The sequence below is a fragment of the Gasterosteus aculeatus genome, chromosome 1 (genome assembly GCF_964276395.1).
Source record: "Gasterosteus aculeatus chromosome 1, fGasAcu3.hap1.1, whole genome shotgun sequence".
In the NCBI taxonomy this organism is placed as follows: Eukaryota; Metazoa; Chordata; class Actinopteri; order Perciformes; family Gasterosteidae; genus Gasterosteus; species Gasterosteus aculeatus.
Genome location: NC_135688.1, coordinates 15,762,859 through 15,783,911, shown reverse-complemented (window position 1 = coordinate 15,783,911; position 21,053 = coordinate 15,762,859). Strand labels below are relative to the sequence as shown.

General features: G+C 46.9%; 2 protein-coding genes across 6 annotated transcripts in view; one reads left to right on the top strand and one right to left on the bottom strand.

Moving 5' to 3' along the window:
- The window catches only part of arhgap42b (Rho GTPase activating protein 42b), a 46,533-nt gene extending 31,829 nt beyond the window's left edge, over positions 1–14,704 (top strand). For 2 of the 5 annotated variants that reach the window (XM_078104559.1, XM_078104737.1), the window contains 21 exons: positions 866–967; positions 1,149–1,259; positions 2,358–2,462; positions 3,125–3,254; positions 3,620–3,720; positions 4,108–4,217; positions 4,984–5,040; positions 6,592–6,670; positions 6,886–6,925; positions 7,267–7,329; positions 7,485–7,559; positions 8,161–8,245; positions 8,441–8,499; positions 9,211–9,316; positions 9,571–9,730; positions 9,853–10,005; positions 10,202–10,595; positions 10,914–11,070; positions 12,255–12,317; positions 12,413–12,492; positions 13,292–14,704. In XM_078104559.1, coding sequence (XP_077960685.1) covers positions 866–967; positions 1,149–1,259; positions 2,358–2,462; positions 3,125–3,254; positions 3,620–3,720; positions 4,108–4,217; positions 4,984–5,040; positions 6,592–6,670; positions 6,886–6,925; positions 7,267–7,329; positions 7,485–7,559; positions 8,161–8,245; positions 8,441–8,499; positions 9,211–9,316; positions 9,571–9,730; positions 9,853–10,005; positions 10,202–10,595; positions 10,914–11,070; positions 12,255–12,317; positions 12,413–12,492; positions 13,292–13,380 — 2,319 coding nt within the window. In that variant the 3' untranslated portion in view covers positions 13,381–14,704. The remainder of the gene's footprint in view (positions 1–865; positions 968–1,148; positions 1,260–2,357; positions 2,463–3,124; positions 3,255–3,619; positions 3,721–4,107; positions 4,218–4,983; positions 5,041–6,591; positions 6,671–6,885; positions 6,926–7,266; positions 7,330–7,484; positions 7,560–8,160; positions 8,246–8,440; positions 8,500–9,210; positions 9,317–9,570; positions 9,731–9,852; positions 10,006–10,201; positions 10,596–10,913; positions 11,071–12,254; positions 12,318–12,412; positions 12,493–13,291) is intronic. The other 3 variants (XM_078104606.1, XM_040175668.2, XM_078104641.1) reach the window with 3 other exon arrangements.
- pgr (progesterone receptor) lies at positions 13,722–20,143 on the bottom strand. The gene is made up of 8 exons (XM_040175673.2): positions 18,833–20,143; positions 18,283–18,392; positions 17,239–17,355; positions 16,705–17,010; positions 16,297–16,441; positions 16,024–16,154; positions 15,565–15,722; positions 13,722–15,475 (listed from the first exon to the last, which is right to left on the bottom strand). Exons 1-8 carry the CDS (start codon positions 19,735–19,737, stop codon positions 15,320–15,322), a joined length of 2,028 nt encoding a protein of 675 aa, XP_040031607.1. The 5' UTR covers positions 19,738–20,143; the 3' UTR covers positions 13,722–15,319.
- Positions 20,144–21,053: the final 910 nt, after the last annotated feature.

Genomic DNA, 21,053 nt, shown 5'->3' with positions numbered 1-21,053 from the left:
TTGTGTTGAATTCCAGCAGTGTGTTTAGCCGCTGTGGGGGTTGCTGAGGCAGAACCGTCCTCTAGGTCATACGAGTAGCTAGAAGATTAGACTTGCTAAATTTCAGGGCCATGGGAACGAAAACAAACAAGCAGGATCCGCTTACATTGGTGGTTTTCTCGCTACCCCCCCATCCACGCTAGCACCTTTCTTTTATACATGTTTGCACGGCGAGATGGGCATTTACCGGGCGCAGCTCGGTTTAGACGTCAGACACGCGGATGAGACACTCGAGTGCCCACAGACACACAGACACACAGACAGACAGACAGACACACAGACAGGTTTGAGTAAGTGGAGAAATGTACCGTCTCTTTGGCCCGTGTGCATTTATAGATTTTCATAAGGCATAAAAAGCCCACGTCCGTCCTGCGGCCCTCGCGGGACACCCTGTCTGAATCCTGGGCCCTGTGACAACATGCACGCCGCACCCGGCCCGGCCTGACTGTGACACTGTGGCCAGCTCCCTTGCTCCATCCACGATGGACGCTCACGTGTTGTTTCCCGCTAACTGACCCCCCCCCCCCCCGCGTTGCGGCCGTGATGGCGTCTATTTGCCAAGATGAATATCCCTTATTGACCACGCTGACATTGTCTACTCATCACCGCCGCCGTCGCATGCCCCTCTCCTGACCTGTGATAATCTGTTGTCAGGAATGTTAAATGACATGTGGCGTGTGGGAACGTAGCTCCACCCCCACCTAGTGGCGGTCGAAACTCGCACAGCAACATCGGGTGGGGAAAGGGTGCAGGACTCTTTTTCTTTTTCTTTTTCTTTTTTCGCTAACGTTTAAGCCTTTTTGTGTGTCTGGTGGACCGTGTTTAGGAGGGGAAGAAGAAATTCGACAAGGAGACGGAGAAATACTACTCCACGCTTGAGAGGCACCTCAGCTTATCATCCAAGAAGAAGGAGGCATATCTGCAGGAGGTAAAAACCCAAACTTCCCCCATCTCCAAACATGTCTCTGAATAATGCGGTTTTATGGATGACTGTCTGCCACTAAAGCCATTTTGTGTGCACAACCCCCCCCCCCCCCCCCAGAGTCTCCAGGTGGGGATTAACCTTCTTTGTTGCGGCAATAACCCCCACTTTGTTTGCTCATTCTCAGGCTGACACGCAGATTGATAAAGAGAGGCAACTCTTCTATGATGCCTCCCTTGAGTATGTTTTCAAAATACAAGAAGTGCAGGAGAAGAAGAAATTTGAGTTTGTTGAGCCGGTAAGAAAAGTATCAGTGAGTTAGTGCTGAATGTGTACTGAGGCGCCAGTTATTGCTTGGTCTTTTAGTCTAAAACTCTAAAACTAAACATGTAGTTAAAAGATGGGTTGAAAGGTTGTACTTGCCGCTGATGAAAGTGACATTTTAATAGTTCCAGCAGAATGAAACGCCCATCTGCGCCTGCACATTCCACATATTTTCCATCTTCATTAAAATGCTCTGAAATAAAAGTAGAATCCAATTGAAAGGTCAAATTAGATCAGGTGGTTGTTGTCAATCGAAAAGAAGATCCAAGCCTCCGCCTGACAATTCTAACAACTTCAGGCGAGAGGTGACGCGGAAATATGAAGTGATCTCGCTGTTAAATGTCTGGGAATGTGAGAGGGGAGCAGACTGATTTTTTATTTTTTTTTAAATGTAAACCTCCAGCCCATCGCAGTGGCGGCGCAAACATGACAAGACTCAACCTTGCCAGTGATGAATCCCCTGATAAGATGGTTCATCCTTCAACATTTGCTACACGCGGCATCTGAGGAATCAGAAATCAGATGGGATCTGTTTTTTTTTCTTTCCCTCAACTATACTTCCATTCCCCCCCACACACACGCACACACACACGCAGAGTAGACGCACAATGGATGTTTGTGCGTTATACGTGTATAAAATCAATATCCGCCCTCCATGAAGAACTTTCTGAACATTCCCTGATACGTTATTTTGTCCAAAATAGGTACAATAGGTTTGTTTAGTAAAAATGAATTACATTTCAACTGACAGCATGTGCAGCATCTACATTCAAATTATATTTTTTCTCCTGTCATGCACAGAGTGGCATTGACTCTGATTAACTGATTGACGGCACAGAACTAAAGCAGCTTGTCAACGTTTTAGTCGACAGTATTATAATTAAATCAGGCTTATACAATGAAATCAGCAGCGACTGATTTACCCGTGTTTTACAGAGACTGGATGAAAAGTGTGTGATTGTAGTGGTGATGATTATTTTGGGTGTTCACATTGTACCTTTTTGCTGTCTGAATCAGTAATCAAGCTCTATTCTAATGCTCTAAAACCCCTTTCCATATTGTTCCTCCCCAGCTCCTGGCCTTTCTCCAGGGTTTGTTTACGTTCTACCACGAAGGATACGAGCTGGCTCACGAGTTTGAGCCGTATAAACAGCAGCTCCAGTTCAACCTACAGAACGTGAGTCTCCCGACCCCCCGAGCACGAATGCAGCCAGCCGCCTAATCACATTCCGCGGCTTATCGTACGCCGATATAACAAGCAAGAGTGTTCACAAATGGAGAGACGCGCGATTAAATGAGGCGCTGCGCCTCACTGGGGATCAATATTTTCAGTGTTGTATTGCAGGCAGTTACTGCAGGCCAGTTAATCCAGAAAAAAAAAAACTACAGCTGCTGCCGTGCCCTCTCCTTTCCATCACTATGACCTCTCCACTCGCAGCCTGAGGGCTCAAATTTTCTCTCTGACCCAGAATGTCAGCATTGTTGCCCTAACAAATACCCCCTCCCTCGACCCCCCCCTCCGTGCGCTCAGAGGGCTCCAATGGGAGCTGGACAAGGTGAGCGTCTCTCTCCGGTAGTGGAAATGAGACCCGAGCCTCACACTGACCCACCTTTTTGAATCAACGATTGAGTCGGTTGAGTTGTTTTTCCTCCGATATCAATACAGTAAATTTGAATCCGCACAAGTGCGATGCATTCATCAACAGTTGACTTGTTTTGCTTTGTTGGTTTCACTCAGGGGCAAAGTGAGGGTACTTGAGATGAGAAACTGCAGGGGAAAATAAATGAAGTCGCACAAGACTTCCCCTGCTAATGCAATTACGATCCAATCCTCCGCAGACCCGAAACAACTTTGTGAGCACTAAGCAGGAAGTGGAGAAGCTGATGAAGAGGATAAGGTCAGCAGACCAGGACTACAAACCCCCGGGCCAGTGGACGATGGAAGGCTTCCTGTATGTCCAGGAGAAACGTGAGCCTCCCCCCCTTCCCCCCTTCCTCTCTCCCCCCTCCGCCCCTAAACTCAATTATGAGTGCATGGTTATACATCCATCACCATAAACATGTCTGGGGCTTTCCCAGGCCGCTAGACCCTCTCACACAGTGCTCATAATTCACCCTGCTTCCCGATTCACTCTGATGTGCTCTCGCACACAAGGGGGGAAGCGGGGGAGGGAGGGAGGAAGGGGAGATAGGGGTTTTTATCAGCAGTGATAAACAACATTTGATTCATCACACTTTAATTGCAAATTGATTTTCAGAAGTCTTTCCAGAAGCCTGTGGTTCACAGAGAAAGACTCTGTCTCACGCCCTCGCGTGTGCATGTTTCCGTCCCAGGTCCCCTGGGGTGCACCTGGACGCGCCACTACTGCACCTACGAGAAGGGAGGCAAGACCTTCTCCATGAGCAGCGCTGAGACAAAAGCCACCGCAAAACAGGTAGTTTAGTTTACTGTTTCTGTTCAGTCTGATAGTCATCTTCATGGGCAGAAGAGCCCTTATACGGATGTCTCTCCCCCCGAAAACCAAAGATTTGTTTACGCAAGGTGGACAAAAATGGTCAAATAATAAAAGGGGACTTAGGGAATCAACATGACCTCATTACAGAAAATGAGGGTGTCTTGTCTTTGTACACAATCAAATGAACGCATTTGCTCTGTTTACAATAATCTACTTAAAGACTATGTCATTGTGATTATGTCATCGTGTAATAGATCACTGCCACCAAGAGTCTGGACTCTCTTATTCTGTTTGCATAAGTGCGTAAAGGATGAGCGCATTCAAGTGTATATTTATTTATTGATGTATGGTATGTTTGTTTTGTAGAACGGTCTTGTCCTCAACCAGCCGGAGATGTTCAAGCTCAAGTCCTGCATTCGGAGGAAAACGGACTCCATCGACAAGCGTTTCTGCTTCGATATTGAAGTGGTGGAGAGGTCTGTGATAGTTTGGATTCGTAGAAGTTTTCACGACAATGTCCCGCCACCTACATGAACCGAAAGCATGCAGAAAACATGTTATTCCCACCACGACGAGCACGTCAACATCCCTCCGTGTAGAGTAGAAAACGGATCAGCATGCTGGTGGCATACAGGACGGTATTTACTGTGGCATTGCTTTAGTAAGTCAACATTTTGAACTTTTTGTGTCCAAGTGATTAAGAGAGACAACCATTTATGATATTAGCCCAGTATTGTAGATGGCAGTGCCATTTACGACAATTACCATCCCACCTCCCAAGCGCACACGCGTCAGCTCGGCGGTACAGCGCTCGCCCTCAATGCCACTTTCCAAATATTTGGTAAAAATATGGTAGAGAAATAACAATGCGTTCTTATGTAACTGTCTTATCAAAGCAGACCTCCTCCCCCCTGGAAACAGAATGTGTGTGTTTGTGTGTGTCTGTTTACAACTAACCTATTTGAAGATCTAGGCAGTGCATGTGGAGATTTGTTGTTCTAATGCATTTTGTGTCCTATTGAACGCGATTCATATACTGGCAATCAACCTAGATTACCATGAGAGCACTCATGAGTTGCAAAAGCCGTTCAGGTTTGATTAACATCTTCAGAGTCCCTGTTTACCAGATGTTTTCAGCTCTGTTTGTCTCCTGCACGCCCCTCAAGTCCCCTCCTTCCCAGGCTCCTGTTTGATTTGATATTTACCCAGTCCCGTCTTTTCTCTGTGTTCGTGTCAACGTAGAAATGACATCTATCGTGGAACTCTTTTCAGGCCGCTTCAGTTTTTCTGTAAAGTCCGGTATGTGAACCAGTGCTGCCCTCTCAGAGCAGTTGCATGCGCTGCATGTGTGCTGCCATTCGGTGTCACCCGCTCAATCTTTAATCCAAACCCTCGGATGAAACACCGCCGTCTTCTCGGCGCTTCACAAAATCACTTTAAGGACACAGACCTTCTCGGGTCTTAACTGATTTCTATTTGCCTGCAATTGCTCAAATAACACATTGATTTATGTCATCTGGGGAAAATGGATCATTACGCCCCTCTTAAGAAGTTTGGAATCTTTTAGCTGTGTGAGAACACTCACAAGTGATTTGTTTTTAACGGGCTCCTTGGGGGGATGGGATAAGGGTTCGGCCAATGATCGAACGCCCTTCGGGAGAAAGATGAACAGCGGCCCGGATTGATTGAGTTGTGAGAGCTCGGAATGAGCTCATCATCGGGATGTGTGCTCCAGAATATAGAGCTATACCTCATCACCGAGCGTTATTGTTGCACAGCGCCAGGAGGGCCGGCCCCGCCCACCCCCCCCCCTCCCGGATGTGGTGTTGCTGAACATGGGCCATAACTGCAGTTTATTTGCAGGACGACTCATTTGTCATAAACGGGGCGATGCCCCCGAGGTGCTAGTTTCCAAACCACAAGGACAAAGTGGGCCGAGCTCCAGTCGGCTTCAAGCTCATCCATTCTTCCTCATTACAATAAACATGCTGTTTGCGCTTACAGGCAGATTCTGGCAAACCCCGCCAGAAACCGATCTTTAAAGGGTTATTTCACACAAATGAATCAATTAGTCAGCCATGCAAATGGTTTCATTTTATATTTTTCGCAGATTTACGCAATGAATAGATTTTGTCTGTGGTGTCTCACGGCAATGAAAAACATGTAATTAAATGTATCCAGCATTTAATTAATTCATCTAGAAAGATCATCCCCAGTTCACCACACACAACTCACAGTGGAGGGGCGGGTGTGGGTGTGGGGGGGGGGGGGGGGTCAATCTTGTGAGCCTCAGAACCGTATTCCAGGCTGGGACGCGTCACTGTCCAAGAAATATATCTCAATACTTGGTTAATGCCAAACTACCTGCATGGCGAGATGCCACTGGAGGTCGCCCCCCCCTCCCCCCCACCGAACACATGCAGCGTGACATGGCTCCACCGCTAGTACTAACTCTCACTACCGGGTGGGGTTTGTTTTTTGTTTGCCACTGTCAACAATAGATGATGCTAGCGGTGCTTTGTATGGACTGCAGGTAAGGCTCAGCTTCCAGCTGTGTGTCACATGAGTGAGGTGAGGAATAAACGTTAGGGTGTCTGCATGCTGGGTGCCAAAAAACAATCAAAACAAATCACTCTAATCCGAAGCACATGTAGCGGTTTTCTGGGAGTGGAATGCCATGCACCGAGCCAAGCGAGGCCACAGTTGGAAGTCAAGCATTTGCGCACAAGCTATTTTAGTCGCACTAGTCCTTTTATAGTGGTCTCGGGCCAATGTAAACAAGTCTGTACAGGGGCCCCCGAGGCATGGAGATCAGACTGAGAGCAGCTTTTCTCTCTGAAATCCTTCCAGGCACGGCGTCATGACACTGCAGGCCCTCTCGGAGCCCAACAGAAGACTGTGGCTGGAGGCCATGGACGGCAAGGAGCCGGTGAGGAACTCCGCCTGTTTGTCTTTGAAGGGTTCATGGTGAGGAGGGCTGGCACCCTCGTCTGGACGTCTCAGGTTCCGTCCTTTTCCGAGGAGCCATGACCTCACCGTGCACTTGCTGATGATTTGTAATTTGTAATAATGGGACGGTCCGCCTGTGTTCTTTCAGGGATTGTTTTTTAATTTGAACATAATGATTGTGTGCACTTTCTCTAGATTTACAACCTGCCAGCCATATTGAACAAAAAGGAAGAAAGTGAGTGTGTATTCTTTATTTGCACGTGTTTATTTCCAATTCTTTTTCATCGTTGAAATTCTTAGATTTAGCTTTCTAAGACTTTGAATGTTTAAAAAAAAAAAGCAAACAACAGCACGCACATATCAAATACGTTGTTGCATACAGCCTTCTCCATTCATTAACACAGTCACTTGACACACACCCACACAGCTGACATGGCGGAGCCTTTCTGCACGAGGGCTGCGCGTTATTAGTCAGAGCACAAGCGTTGCGGGGAGACGTTATGTTATTCCCACACGATGCCTGCTTAACCCAGACGCTAATTGAAGCACCAACCATATTCCTGTGTTGTATTACAGCATTTCTTAATGAGGCGGGCTTTAACTTTGTGAGGAAATGCATCGACCTGGTGGAGATTAGAGGTGAGGCATTTTAATCTCACAGCTTTCATCTGTCACCTGAATATGAATATGAATATCAATGCGCTCGGTTCATTAGTAGACATGACGACGCGTTGCATTTGCATAAGTCTTAACTAAACAGAAAAACGTGAAATTTCTCTGTCATTGCCACGCAGGAATAAACACAATGGGACTGTACAGAATTGGAGGGGTCAACTCCAAAGTACAGAAGCTGCTGACCACGGTCTTTTGTAAGTAGTCCTAAAATCTGAAAATAACTTTCACAATAATGTTCACAAGCTCAGCAGAATAGAAACGACTAATGTGCTCTGTGCTCCAAGGGGCTCCAGCCAAACAGTTGAATATTATTAGTCATTTGTATGCAGTATTAAGTTACATTCTTACATGTCACATGGCGAAAATGATTCGATAAAAGAAGATAATTCTGTCATTTTCCCAAATGCCCGTTTGACCATCATGTCTCTGTGTAGCTAACAAAGCCTCCGCGTATGAACGCCTTTGTTTTTCTTTTGTCCATTTCAATATGAATGTGGAGCCTGAGGAAACCCAGGGTGAGCAAAGAGGTCCTCCTAGTGGTGTGATAGTGTAACAGCCTCCCTGGTCCCACAATGCTCTGTCATCACCTCATTAGATGATCCAGGGTGATCCTGTTTGCATGTGCATGTGAACAGGAAACGTGCACTCACTTCCGATCGTCCTCCCTGGTCTCCCCTCACTAGAAGACAGACAGTGTTTTTATTGTCAGGGTTGTGTCTTTCTATATGTTTTTTTTTCTCCATGAAATCTACAGCTTAGGGGCAAAGGGGTAAAAATAAAATGTGTTTCCAACAGCATCCAGGGCGCCCGTTGATATCGACCTGGATCCAGACACGTGGGACAACAAAACTATCACCAGCGGCCTGAAGACTTACCTCAGGTTAGCTCGCCCCGCCAGCCTGCGCGTCTTTAGCTTTCAGGAATAATCGTTATCTCCATAACAGCTCGCTGAAGGCTCCCCGGAGTTGGTCACGCATTCTGCGCTGCCGCTGACTCACAAAGGGAGGGGGCTGCATTCAAAAGACCCGCGTCACTCAGGAAATAAATGGCAACTCTTCCCTTCTTTATTCACCAGGTGTCTCTCTGAGCCTCTAATGACCTTCAAGCTGCACAAGGATTTTATCCTGGCTGTCAGTAAGTTATGCAAAGTTACTAAGAGGGTTGTATGTGGGGTTTGGGTTTAGTTAGTTACATACAAAACAATCCGTGAAGTACATATACAAACTAATGTGGATATGCATTTCACCATTTACCGTTTAATTATCACGCATGGAAGAGAGAATCCAGATGCAGATTTAAGACATGTTCTGTTGGATGTTTGATCCATTATGGGTTGATTGTATTTGTGCCATTTGATAGCCTATTTGGAAAATTCAGTATTTTAACATTTATTCGATTCAGATTGAATTGTCATTGACATTGTAAAGTGTATATCTGACCTTTTTTTTAAGGGAGATTGAACCTGTGTGTCAAATGTATTTGTTTAGTAAGAGTTGGCTTTTGTAGGTGCAACACCCGGGTCCAGGCAGCCGAAGATGAAACGAGCAGATTCAACCAATTTTAAAAAATGGCTCCATGCCAAAAGCGTCTAAAAGCTCTCTTAAATTGTTTAAAATTTCTACATCTCCGGATACGGTGTGTCGAGTTGAATCTGAATTTGAAGAGCAAAATTTGACTTTGACTTTGAAAGTGTCATCAAATCTATTAAATCTGTTTAAAGATGATACAAAGCTGCATTCTTAGTGGCCGCGTATTCTTCTGACAAAACGTTTACACAATCTAATTCCCTGTGTCTCCGATCGCTGCACCACCTGCTCATTCTGTATGCGTATTTCCTCTCCTCAGAGTCAGACGACCAGAACTACAGGGTGTGTGCCGTCCACGCTCTGGTTCATAAGCTGCCCGACAGGAACAAGGAAATGCTGGAGCTGCTTATCAAGCACCTCGTCACGTACGTCTTCCTTTGATGAATCTGTTACTCTGCAGCCTTTTGAAAAGAAAAAGAAAAAAACAGCTCTGTGAAAGAAGATGAAAATTGTTGAGACGGATTGAATTGTCCTCACAGTTTCGGGTCCAGCCTAATGTGTTCGTAGGTGTTTCTGATACTGTCTGATAGATGGTAAAGAGGGAATCTGCCACCACTTAGTGAGGACGTGTCATTATCACGACAGAAAGGCCTCTTAGAGCCTTGTCCTCTACCTGCAGAGTTTCCACACAAAGCCAGTCCAACCTGATGACTGTGTCCAACCTGGGCGTCATCTTTGGGCCCACCCTGATGCGCTCCCAGGAGGAAACCGTGGCCGCCATGATGAACATCAAGTTTCAGAACATTGTGATGGAAATACTCATCGAGAACTTCAGCAAGGTGAGTTGACCTCTGGTGTGCAATTCAACACATTATGGTGACAATTAAATGTGAGTGCCAGTCTGAACTGGTGGGGAATTCACGGATTGCCCGGTAATCAGTGCTCCTTTCTGGACCTCCAGATCTTCCATCAGCCCCCGGACCCCAACGTGCCGCTGCCCCAGCCCCAGAGCCAGCCCGGCTCCCGCAGGAGCAGGGCCATCTGTCTGTCCACGGGGCCCCGGAAGCCGCGCAGCCTCTACACTCCAGCGCTGTGCCTGGCGGATGCAGAAAGTGAGCAACATGAATGAATGTTGACCACATGACATTTTGGTGACGGCCGCACACAGCGTCTCAGCACGCCGTCTGAAAGCTTGACCTCCGTGTGGTTGCCCCCCGGATTAACAGTATCTCTTTGAGCCACCGAGCCCCCCCCCCCCGTCGATCACGCAGCAGGTTTTAATGAAGGCTCCGTGTGCCTCCCTCTCTGGTCCCTGCATAGGTGACACTTTCAGCAGCAGTCCAAGCAGCACCCCCGCGGGCAGCATGGAGTCCCTGTCCTCCCACTCCTCCGAGCAGAACAGCTCCTCCAAGACGGCCTGCTCCGCCGCGCTCAAGGACAAGTCGCTGCCGGACCTCCGGCCGACGCCGCCGCGGCTCCCCCCCGTCGGCGTGGCGTGGGTCAGCAGCCCGGAGTCCAGCTCCAGGGAGGACGCCGGGCGCACCGACGGGGAGTCGGAGGACGCCCTCAGCCTGTCCTCGCCGAGCACGCCGCCCGGGATGTCCCTCGCCCCCAAAAAAGCCCCGCACCGCCACATGGACCTCAGGCCGGCGTCTCTGATCCGCTCCGCCGGGCCCTCCCTGTTATCGCTGCACATACCTGAAGGTAGGACGATGGTCACGTCCTGCAGGGCGTTGCTTTTGTTCCCCGCGCGGCAGTGAAGCGGAGAGACGCCTCCGGCAGGCTGTCACTCTCGTGGACTAGCCACATTGTCATTAGTTATTCCCGCAGGACTCCCGACTGACAGCATTCCCCTTGCCTTCAGCTCACTTCAGACGGCAGTGGGAAAATATCATTTGCATGACTGATTTCAGTGACATTCATTACGGGAGCTGTTTTTTTTTTTTCTTCCCATGTATCAAACTTTTATCTCTTTGTGTCATTGAGCAGGAGACTTATTACTTGTTTTTTTCCCCCCTCAAGGCCACCGAAGCTGCAGCGGATCTGTCCAAAGTCTGTCAACACTGGAGCCCGACGAGGGTTTGAAGCCCTCGCAGCACCCGGACCTTCCACCGAAGCGGGGGACCCGCTGCAGGGAGGACGCCTCCGTCAGCAACGGCTACCAAAGGCCCGGCTCCGTGTAATGGCTTTGAGTCGCTTATCACTTCAGCTCATTAGATGAACCCTTACTGCCGTGCGATCCATAAAATCTTATTTTGTGGACGTTTCATCCAGTATTACTCACCTACAAAACAGTGCTGAGTCGATTAGATGAATAATTGATGAGGCAATTGTCAGAATATCTACAACTAGTCTGATTGATTTTCTTTTATTTATTTATTTATTTATTTTAGGTTATCATAATTCTAGTATATTCTGTACTGTTTGTCTGAGAAAACAGGCTCCAGGAATATGCAGTGAGCATGTTTCACTATTTTCTTCAATCAGCTGATCATGAAAGCAATTGTTGGTTTCAGTCCACTTCAGCCTCTGATAGTTCATATTGTCACATTCTGTCCGTGTGTAGCTTCATATCCCTCCCATCAGTTCTTACAGCTGGTGTGCAATAGTTCGTCAGTATTTCTCTCTGTCTCATCGCGTCACCCTGCCTCTCCCTTTCTCTCCCTTTCTCCCCCCCTCTGAGTCGTCAACCTCCTCCTCCGTCTGTTTATGAGCGTTGAGCATTGAGAGGTCTCTGGGATCAGATGAATGTGTGTCCTGAGATTTATGTCTTTTCCTCTCTGGTGGGAGAGCTGGCTTTAATTACGCTGCGCCTGCTGCGGGGGTTGATGTGACCCAGCAGCAGTCTGCACTCCTTCTCCCGGGACAAATAGATTGTTTGACTTGTCGTGTCTCGGATGCGAGTCGTCCCTCGTCTCTCAAGTGGTTTCCATACGTACGCCCCGCCGCTCGCCCCCGGGGCTCCGCTGTCCCCTCGACTCCAAGGTTGTGGCGCGGTGGGGTCAACTGTTGCCTCGTTACAGGGTTGAAACTCAATAACGCAGCGCGCCGGAGCTGGGTCGGGCCGCAAGGAAGGAAATCTCCCGTATTGTGGCGGAACACGTTTCACCTCAATTTCACAAACAATGAGGAATGTTGACAGCGCCCCGACATAATTTGACAGACTTGTTTTTCTTAGATTTGGATTTTCTTCCTATGGCCGAATTGCATTTTATAGATGATGATATATCAAAATAGATGACACCGCCACTATTTCACCTACTCTGATCATCTGATCACAGGGTTCATCTGCATTCACCAAATCAGCTGTATAATTTACCCTGAATACAATCGAGTGGACTGAACTCTCCCATGTTGTTCCAGGGTCGCTGCCAGAGCACTGCTTTTTGAGACGGCCTCCTCGCCGCAGTCCGTTCCCGTCGGCCGGTACGGACACCGACACTTTTACACCACCTCCATTCCGCTCTCAACTCTTCAACTCTCATCTTCTTTCTGTTTTCTTTTCCTGTGGTCTGTTACAGGGACGCCAAGGCGATGTATTCCTGCGAGGCCGAGCACAGCCACGAGCTCAGCTTCCCGCAGGGGGCGCACTTCACAAACGGTAAGCGGGGGCCGAGATGTGCTCGGTGATGAGAGGCCCACCAAGGCCCACCAGCCTCCTTCTGTGGGGCTGGTGGGCCACTTGGACAGTCCGTCTGGGTTGTCCTGGCAGCACGCAGCAAGGACTTGGCTCACTCGCTGTGTTTGGCCGTGGAATGAAATCCCCCATATGCGCTGCTGAAGTACAAACAGCCCCAGGATTTTTTATTTTTTTTATTGCTTCTTGCAGTTTCCACTAGGAGATTACTTGGCCCACAACCAGCGCAGGCAGGTCACTGTAACCTAGGGATGGAAGGAGCAGGGGCCTGTTCCCTGTTAACACAGGCAGCAGAGCCAAACGCCAAAGACGTCAACAAGCGCTCCCCGCCGCTTACCAGCAGCCGGAGTGCTTTTAGTGCTGTCAGCATTAACCGGACAGTTTTTCCTCCACATCCTTGTGCAGCTTATCTGGCAGGTTGTTTTAGCAGATCATTTTTCAAGCTGTACCTCCTCACTGCGGTGTATCTGAGCAACAATTAACCTTGATGTTTTTATGGCTTATAATGTGTGATTAAGCCGGGGCAATTCCTGTTTTTGTGCTTTGCTGAAATACTCCTTAGGGACTGAATTCAAAGAGCAGGCTGACCCAGAGCCATGTTCATTTATTCTGCCCAATAGCATCTTTTTCTTTCTCTTTTGCCTCGATTCATTAAGTCTGGGAAGTAGTGTGACCAAATGCGGGATCAGCGGTTCTATTCAGACGAAGAGCCTGCTCGCAGCTTCTCTTTAAATTCAGTGTTTTCTCTCTTTGTGTCCTGTAGTCTATCCGTCTGTGGAACCCGGCTGGCTCCAAGCAACATACGAGGGGAGAACCGGTCTAATCCCCGAGAATTATGTTGTCTTCCTCTAACAAGCTGGTAAACATGTCATCTTTTTCATGGTATCCATGGAAAAAAAAGAAAAAGGACAATGCACAGTGTGGCTAATTGTTGTAATGTCTCTATTATTGCAGGTAACTAACGTGTCTGCATAGTCTATCAAGCAGGGCAGTGATGCTTTAGCTTTAACACAGCTAGAAATTCAAAAAATGCGCGTCCCTTGCGGCAATGGCTTTATTATGAAATGTTAGGGGGATCTGCAGAGATTCACAGATGCAGAAGAAATAGTTGTTTTTAGATGAATATATATTACCCGTCGAATGCACTGTTTTTAATCCCAGTATTATCCTCCAGAACCACGAAACAGTCACAATCAATTTCACAAGTTTTATTCTCAGAAATATATTATCTTTTAACTTTCCCACTGTATCGACAGAACACTTTCCTTTAATCAATGGAAGTCTGCAGATCCATAAACATTCTCCAGTTGCTGCAATTGAAACAAACTGTGATTTGACATATCGATACTAATCTGGTCTATTAGAACCTAATAGAAAAAGCAGAATGGGTTTGCACCTTAACCTTCATGTTTGTGGCAGGTGATCATTGTTCATCCACTGAAGCTGCTCACTGCTGCAGTGCACTTTCTGGTCAGCAACACGGCACTGTACTGTACATTCATCCTCATGAGTCCTTCTGCAGATGCTAATCAAAATATTCACTTTGTTTAACTGTTTATTACTATAAATTATCACATCAAATATATGTGTAAAAATGTGTTGTTTTTTTGTTGTCATGGAGTTGAATGACCCGTGTGGTACTGTACTCATCGGTACACTGTTGTACCAGTAATGATAACAAGACATGTTTCAGATTATATTATGTTAACGATACCATGTGATAGTTCAATTTTATATAAAGTCACAACATTTCCTAACTACAAGGTCAATGATTATTGAATAAAGGTAACTTTTTAACAGTGATACTATTTCAGAAATAAAGAAGTAAGAAAATAATCATCAACACTTTTGCTCTTCAGTTATTACAAACTGAAAATGTATTTCAAAGAAAGACCAAAAATGTTTTCGGGTAAACTGTTTGAAATCTTGCATGTGCAAAGATCAGGATGTTCTTTTCCCATTTACATTTTTAAGAGTGCGAGGCGACCTTGAGCATTCATAATGGAATAAAACTCCCTTACACTCTGAATTGGCAGGGGAAGTGGTATTAATATCCTAAATATGTAACTTTTGGCATTCCTTTTTTTATATATGGCAAGCTTGTTTCCTTGCCTTCATCTACTGTACCCTGACAGTGCATCAACATGTCTATAAATAAACAGTGTGATTTATTGGACCTGTGTTCCTAATTCTTTCTGACAGTTTGTGGGTTTCATAGACTGAGTTTAACATTTAAAAAAGGCAGAACAGTGGAAAAAACGTTTATGAATTACTGCACTTTCCCCAAATCTCTTGTTCTAAAAGTTTTTTAACAAATATTTCCCCAGTGTCTTCCCCCCTCAAGTTGGTACAGTGAGTCTCCCTAATATCCCCAACTTCATTAGTGGCTGGTTTCAGTGTCTCCTGAATAAAATGTTGGGGAGGACAGTTGATTATTTGACATTTTTGTCCACGATCATTTCTTTGCTTCAGTACAAAAATATGATTTAGTTGTTCTTAAAACCTACTTGTATCAGCTATTTTAAACCCAAACTATAGGAGGGGACCCGTTGGACACACCGGAATGAAACCGCGGAGCTTCATTATTAGGCACTTCTAAATCTATAATATAGCTCCGTACTGAAAACATATTTTTGAGGAATGTGTTTTTTCATTCCGTTTCACAGTTACAGACCCTCAAAGGCAATTGGTGAAAGCATAGATGACCGACTACAATAGTTAAAGGCCATAAATAATATAGTAATTGTGGGGGGCGAAAAATCCAATCACCATCATCTGTGCTGGCTTGTGTTCACTTGGTGTGGAACACCAGGGGCTTCACCATCCCTGCCAGGACTTTGGGGAGCTGGGAGGCAATGACCTCTGACATCATCTCTGGAAACTCCACCCTCATGGCGTCCGCCTGGATGAAAGTGCTCAGACAGAACAGGTTGACCTTTTTCACTATCTGTCAGAGGGGGAAAAAATGAGAACTTATTAAAGTAGCAATTAGATCACAAAGAGGGTCAATGCCGGAGTGTGTGGGGGGGGGCGTACATCGTGCATGGCGTCCATCAGTTTGGTGAGGTGGTAGAAGCGCTGTGAGCTCGCCACCAAGCCCTTCTCCCTCATGTGGATGGCTTTGGTCAACTCCCGGATGTAGTTCTGTCTCATGTCTTCGAATGCTGCCTGGCTTTTGAGTCCCTCGAGAGGCACTGAAAACAGAGAACAGGCTTCTAGATCAAAACTTTTTATTTATTATGGACTTTAACAAATTAGACTCCAGAAACACTATGTCAACAATGGCCGTTTTAAAGGCAACCGGCTGCATTTAAAAACAAAGATTTCCAGTCGTTCTATCACAAGGGAATGATAGCAGCTGCTACATATTGTGTGTGTATGTGCGTGTGTGTATGTGTGAGTGTGGTTAATTAAGAACAAGAAAGTACAAAGCACAAGCACAAAGTGAAAACTGAGTCATCCGTAATCTGCAGCAGGAAGCCTTCTGACTTTTACCAGTGTTGAGTAATATTATGGCTTTCATGCAGAGAAATTCCTCGCGGGTCACTTGGAGATTGGCAAACTCTTGGGGGATAAACTGTATTGCCAGGCACAGGTCGTAAATCGGAGATCTCCTCATTTGCTCCCTGACGGAAGAAAAATACACAAATGTTTCTGAAGATTACAGAGCCTCCTTTTCATCCTTCATCGCTGATTTGTCAAAAAACAACTAACTGTAAAAACCTCAGAATTACTTGATGATAGATAATGATGATAACGGTCACTTACTGACTGAGAACCAGATCAGGGGCGAAGTATAAATATTCGCTGGTGACGTTTTGAAAGGAGCGCCACCCGAGAGAGAACACCATCAGGTTCATCCACGAGTACTGGATGAGGGTCATCTGATCGGTGATGTGAAGATTGCGAAAACCTGAGGAGAAGAACATCTCTTTTTTCATCTCTTTTCATTCATATTCTTTCATAATAGATGCAACCTCTCATAACATCTGTTCACCATTGGCGCTTGGCCTATAAGGACTTGGACCAATGCTTTTTTTTATATACCGCATGGAATAACCAATCATTTGGGCGTTCCATCCCAGCCAGCGTTTAAGGCTGAGACTTTCGGGCGAGTGCCGCCCGGGGGATCTCCATGGCGACGGCCGTGCTGACCCGGACGCCGAGAGCCGTTACCTGGCAGGGACTTGGACCACTTGACGATCCACAGCAGCTGCTTCTCACACAGCCTGTTGAGGCTGTTGAGCAGAATGTGCGGGCCCTCGGACTGGCTGCTGTCGTAGCCCGAGTACACGGTCTCCGGTTCGATGTTCTCCAGGATGTTGAGGATCTGCTGGGAGAGTTGCACCTCGCAGATGCCCGGAATGCAAGACATGGAGGTCAAGGCCTGGTTGTCGCTGGACATGGCCAGGTGGGACTGGAACATCATGGAAGGGGGGAAACCCAACGCTTTCAAGGCCCCGAAGCGCTTCAGCTTCCTGCCTGTGACATGAGAGCACGGCTCGGTTAGATGGGATGATAACAAATCACAGAGCTCTCTCCGTCAATGCTGCGTCAAACCCCAACCGCCGAGAGGATCCTGTTTGAGTCATTGTGTTCTTTCTTTCTCGGATGCTGCCCGTGAACAGTTGGTGCTACACAACCAGTTTCATTTCTACCTTCAGGGCGCATTAGCTGCATGCGGAAAAAGCAAACCGACCAAATGGTTACCTCCGAGCATCATTCCAGCTTGGTAGCACTTTCGAAGGCGGCACGCGGGGCAATTTTTCCGTCGAATCTTGTCCACAATGCAGTCATTTCGCCCAGCGCAGAGATAGCTGTGATGACCTGTTGAGCGGGAGAAAAAAGGGAACAGACAAAACACCTGACTTGATGTTCAAATAATGATCGTACGGGGGATGTAAATGACGGAAGGGTAGGGGGGAGTGTTGAAGGGCTCTTCACTATTAATAAAGCCACTCCATGCACACAGGCAGCGTTCTGAGGAGGCATCTGAAGAAGAGAATTAGATAAAAGTGTGAGGACACAGTGACACGGCCGTGGTGAGACATGGTGGCTCGTCTCTATCTCGCAGTCGGAGATAACGAGAAAAACAAGTCCAAGATGAAGAACACAGTGAGCGCTGTCCAATGTGATACTGTTGATACTAATGACCTTTTAACAACCAGCATAGAAGGTCACTCACATTTCATGTGATACGACATCCACTGTAAAAGGGCAACGGCTGACATAAGAGATTTATGACAGTGTGTTTTATTTATTCCTTCTTATCTTTCATTTTGTTTTTTGGGGCAGAATTTCCACTGATCAATCGAGAGGAAAAGTCATGGTAGAAGACACATTTTCATTTGCAGGCACCTTTATATTTAAGTCGTCTAGTATATTATGTAACAGTGGGAACGAAACACATGCATTGACACGGGCACGAGAAATAAGTGAACTGTTCAATTGGAACAGGCAAATGGAAGAACAAAACGACAGCTTGATCAGCTCTCACTGGACAGATGTTAAAATGTATCTTGAAATAAAACTATGTTCTGGAGGGAAAAAGCAGTTAAACTGTCTGCTGCAGCTGATGAGTTTAGTCCCTCTCATAACAATCCAAAAACGTGGCATGAACAATTTTGGCGGAACGCTAGTACAAATAAAAAAATCAAAGAGAACTATAATAATTTAGTAAGTACAACAAAACTATTTTAAAATGATTTAGTAGATTGAACAGGACATATCGGGAAGGTGGCTTTCTTCGCTCACCTTCAACTGCTCGCTTGAAAAAGACTTTGCAGCTGCCGCAGGTCAAGACTCCGTAGTGGCAACCGGACGCCTCGTCCCCACAGATCACACACAGCCGCTGAGGTGGCATACTGAGAAATAAGAAATATAGATTACTGTACATTGAATAGGTCATAACGGGTAGATCATCAGAGTGCGATCCTCATTGGATGTAAGGCTTTAATGAAGCTACAGTGAAATTAATGATTTTAAAGTGATGGATGTGACTCAGAGTTTAGAGAACAAGAGATGCTCCAAACGTTTATGGGACTTTTTGCTGTCTCAAGGTGACAGAACTGATCTATTAACTCTCCTTTGTGTTTTCAATAGAGACAGTTCAGATAAAGAGTTCTGGGAGATGAAGATGACACATAGTCAGACGGAAGTTTGGTTTGTTCCACTTTCTTTTACTTTAGAAGTAGGCAGACTGCAGTATTTTCTATTATGGTTCAATCTCATTTAGCCCACAGTTCCAAACGAACTCCACAGCTGACCAGACGTTGGTTGGAACATCACGGAAGGAGGTTATTACCCGGGGAATGCGGAGAAAGGTGCCGGGTTCCTGTGCGTCATGGCCTGGTTCTGGATCCCGTCGTAGCCGCCGTGCGTGAACAGGTCCTCGGTCACCCCCGCGGACTGACACCAGTACTGCGGCTCGGCCGGAGCCGTCTGCGCCGGCCAACGGGGGACTTCGCCCTTGTACACCGTCAGCTGCTGGCCCATGTTCGCGTCGGCCTCAAAGTTCATGACGGCCTTCCCGGACGAGCCGGACCTGGAGTTGGTCCTCACCTGTCCGAGCGCCGGCAGCTGCTCCGACTGGTTCGGGTCCACCAGGAAGTTCGGAGATCCCTCCAGCCCCGCCCGAGGACCCACCGCGCCCGGCGCGAAGCCCGACGACTCCCCGTCGCTCAGCACCATCTTCCCGTCGCCGTCGCAGCGGGTGTCCAGGGCGGGCATCTCCGACGCCGGATCGAAGCTGGGACAGGGGGACTCCATAATCACAGAGGGCTCCTTCTCGTCTTTGATGAACTTGAAAGCCGCTATCGACGAGGAGAGGCTCAAACTTGCGCTCGGCAAACTTTCGGAGGTGGCCGCGTTCATCCTCCGAACTCTCGCGAAATCCTCCCACGGCACTCCGTCACACTTCAGGTATTCACCACCTCCGCCGCGGTCGTAGAACTGTTTTACCCCGGGTGGGGCATCCTGCATCGCGAAGTCTTTGAAAGCGGGCCCGTCGCCGCCGCTCGTACTCACACCGTGGAACAGCGGGCCGACGTTTCCAAAATGACGCGCGGTTGAGGACATGCAGGTCAGAGGCTGCGACTCGTTGGATAATTTAGCATTAATGAAACTCGCTTCGATCAAGCCGCTTACTCTCGTCTCGGCGGAGTCGGCCATCGAGGAGGTGCTGATGATGGTGCTCATTTTATTCTCCATATTCTGAGCGGCGGAGTGCGCAACGGAGACTGCGGTGCGCCCGGAGGTTGGGCGCCGTGTGATGAGCTGGTGCGCGCGGAGTCTTTCCTGTATCCTCCTCCCCGTCGACAAAAGGCTGTGGCTTCGTCTCCTTTTCACATGCGAGGATGTTCAGGAGAACTGAGAAAAGTTTTTTTTAGCCTGTGTGTTTTGGGCTTTAGGGTTTAAAATGACGCATTTGTCAGAAAATAAACTTGACATTTTGGGGTAAATTGCGATTTGTCCTGAGTGCGGGTGTCATGTTCCAACGCCGGAATGGATGTTTTTTTTTCTCTTTTCATAGATTTCAAACAGCTTTCCTCGTTCATACCACACAGCCGACCCTCCGGTGCCGATGCGAGGGGAAGAATTGAGGCCGAGCCCCTCTACAGGTGCATGGGGGTCGCAGCGGACCTATAGGCAGCCAATGAGGAGAGGGGATGTCTTCAACGCCAAGGGCCTTTAGTCTCCGCCCCACTGTTCATGACCGAAGTAAAAAAAAATGACATGTTGGGCCAAGTATGCAGAAATGCTTTAAATAAGTTAACAATTGGCTTAAAATAACAAACTCCTTAGTGCTTACCAGCCCTGCTGAGGCTCAGATATGAGTAATGTTTTTTTCAGCCTGAGAACAGGTTTTTTAATGTAACTAAGAGACAGACGGGAGAATCAGATGATTAAATCATTTTGGCTGTGAAGTTTTATACTACTTTGTACTACTTCCATCGAAGTGACAACCAGCTGTTTAATTAGGCACAATTTAAGTTAATGCAGAGTAATAAAATCAAAGATAAAAGAAAATATTTTAGAAAGATCGCACTTATTGTTCGCATTGGAGATATTTTTTATTTTTCACATTTGATGTTTACCTCCGAAACTTGCTCTTTAATTGACCAAATGCACTTAAATAAATTTGATTTATTGAAACTGAAAACTATTCGCCAACGCATCATCTGCGTTGCCATCCTATACATTTCTCCAACACATTCGGCCCTCTAGTCACCTCATTACCCGACTAATTTCCATCTGTTATCTCGGCCGGATAACAACGGGTGCTTCTACTGTTGGAGTTAATCAGCTGAGTGTGGATGTTGCTGATTCATGTACCTATGATGCACACAGAGGCCTTGGCCCTGATTTCGACCTACGTCATTCGTTTGCCAATATCAGAGAGGGTTCTCATGCTGTGGCCTGACATAACTGTTGGACAACTGCTTCACATTCAAATCTACAAGATGTGTTCTTTAAATGTTGTAATGTCTACTTTTCAGACACAGTTTCTAATCTGTTACTGTGAC

Coding starts and splice junctions, on each gene's coding strand:
- pgr (XM_040175673.2), bottom strand. CDS start 19,737: ATGGAGAATAAAATGAGCACCATCATCAGCACCTCCTCGATGGCCGAC. Junction 16,442..16,704: donor GTGGTCCAAGTCCCTGCCAG/GTAACGGCTCTC, acceptor TCTTCTCCTCAG/GTTTTCGCAATCTTCACATC. Junction 15,476..15,564: donor TGATGGACGCCATGCACGAT/GTACGCCCCCCC, acceptor CCCCTCTGACAG/ATAGTGAAAAAGGTCAACCT.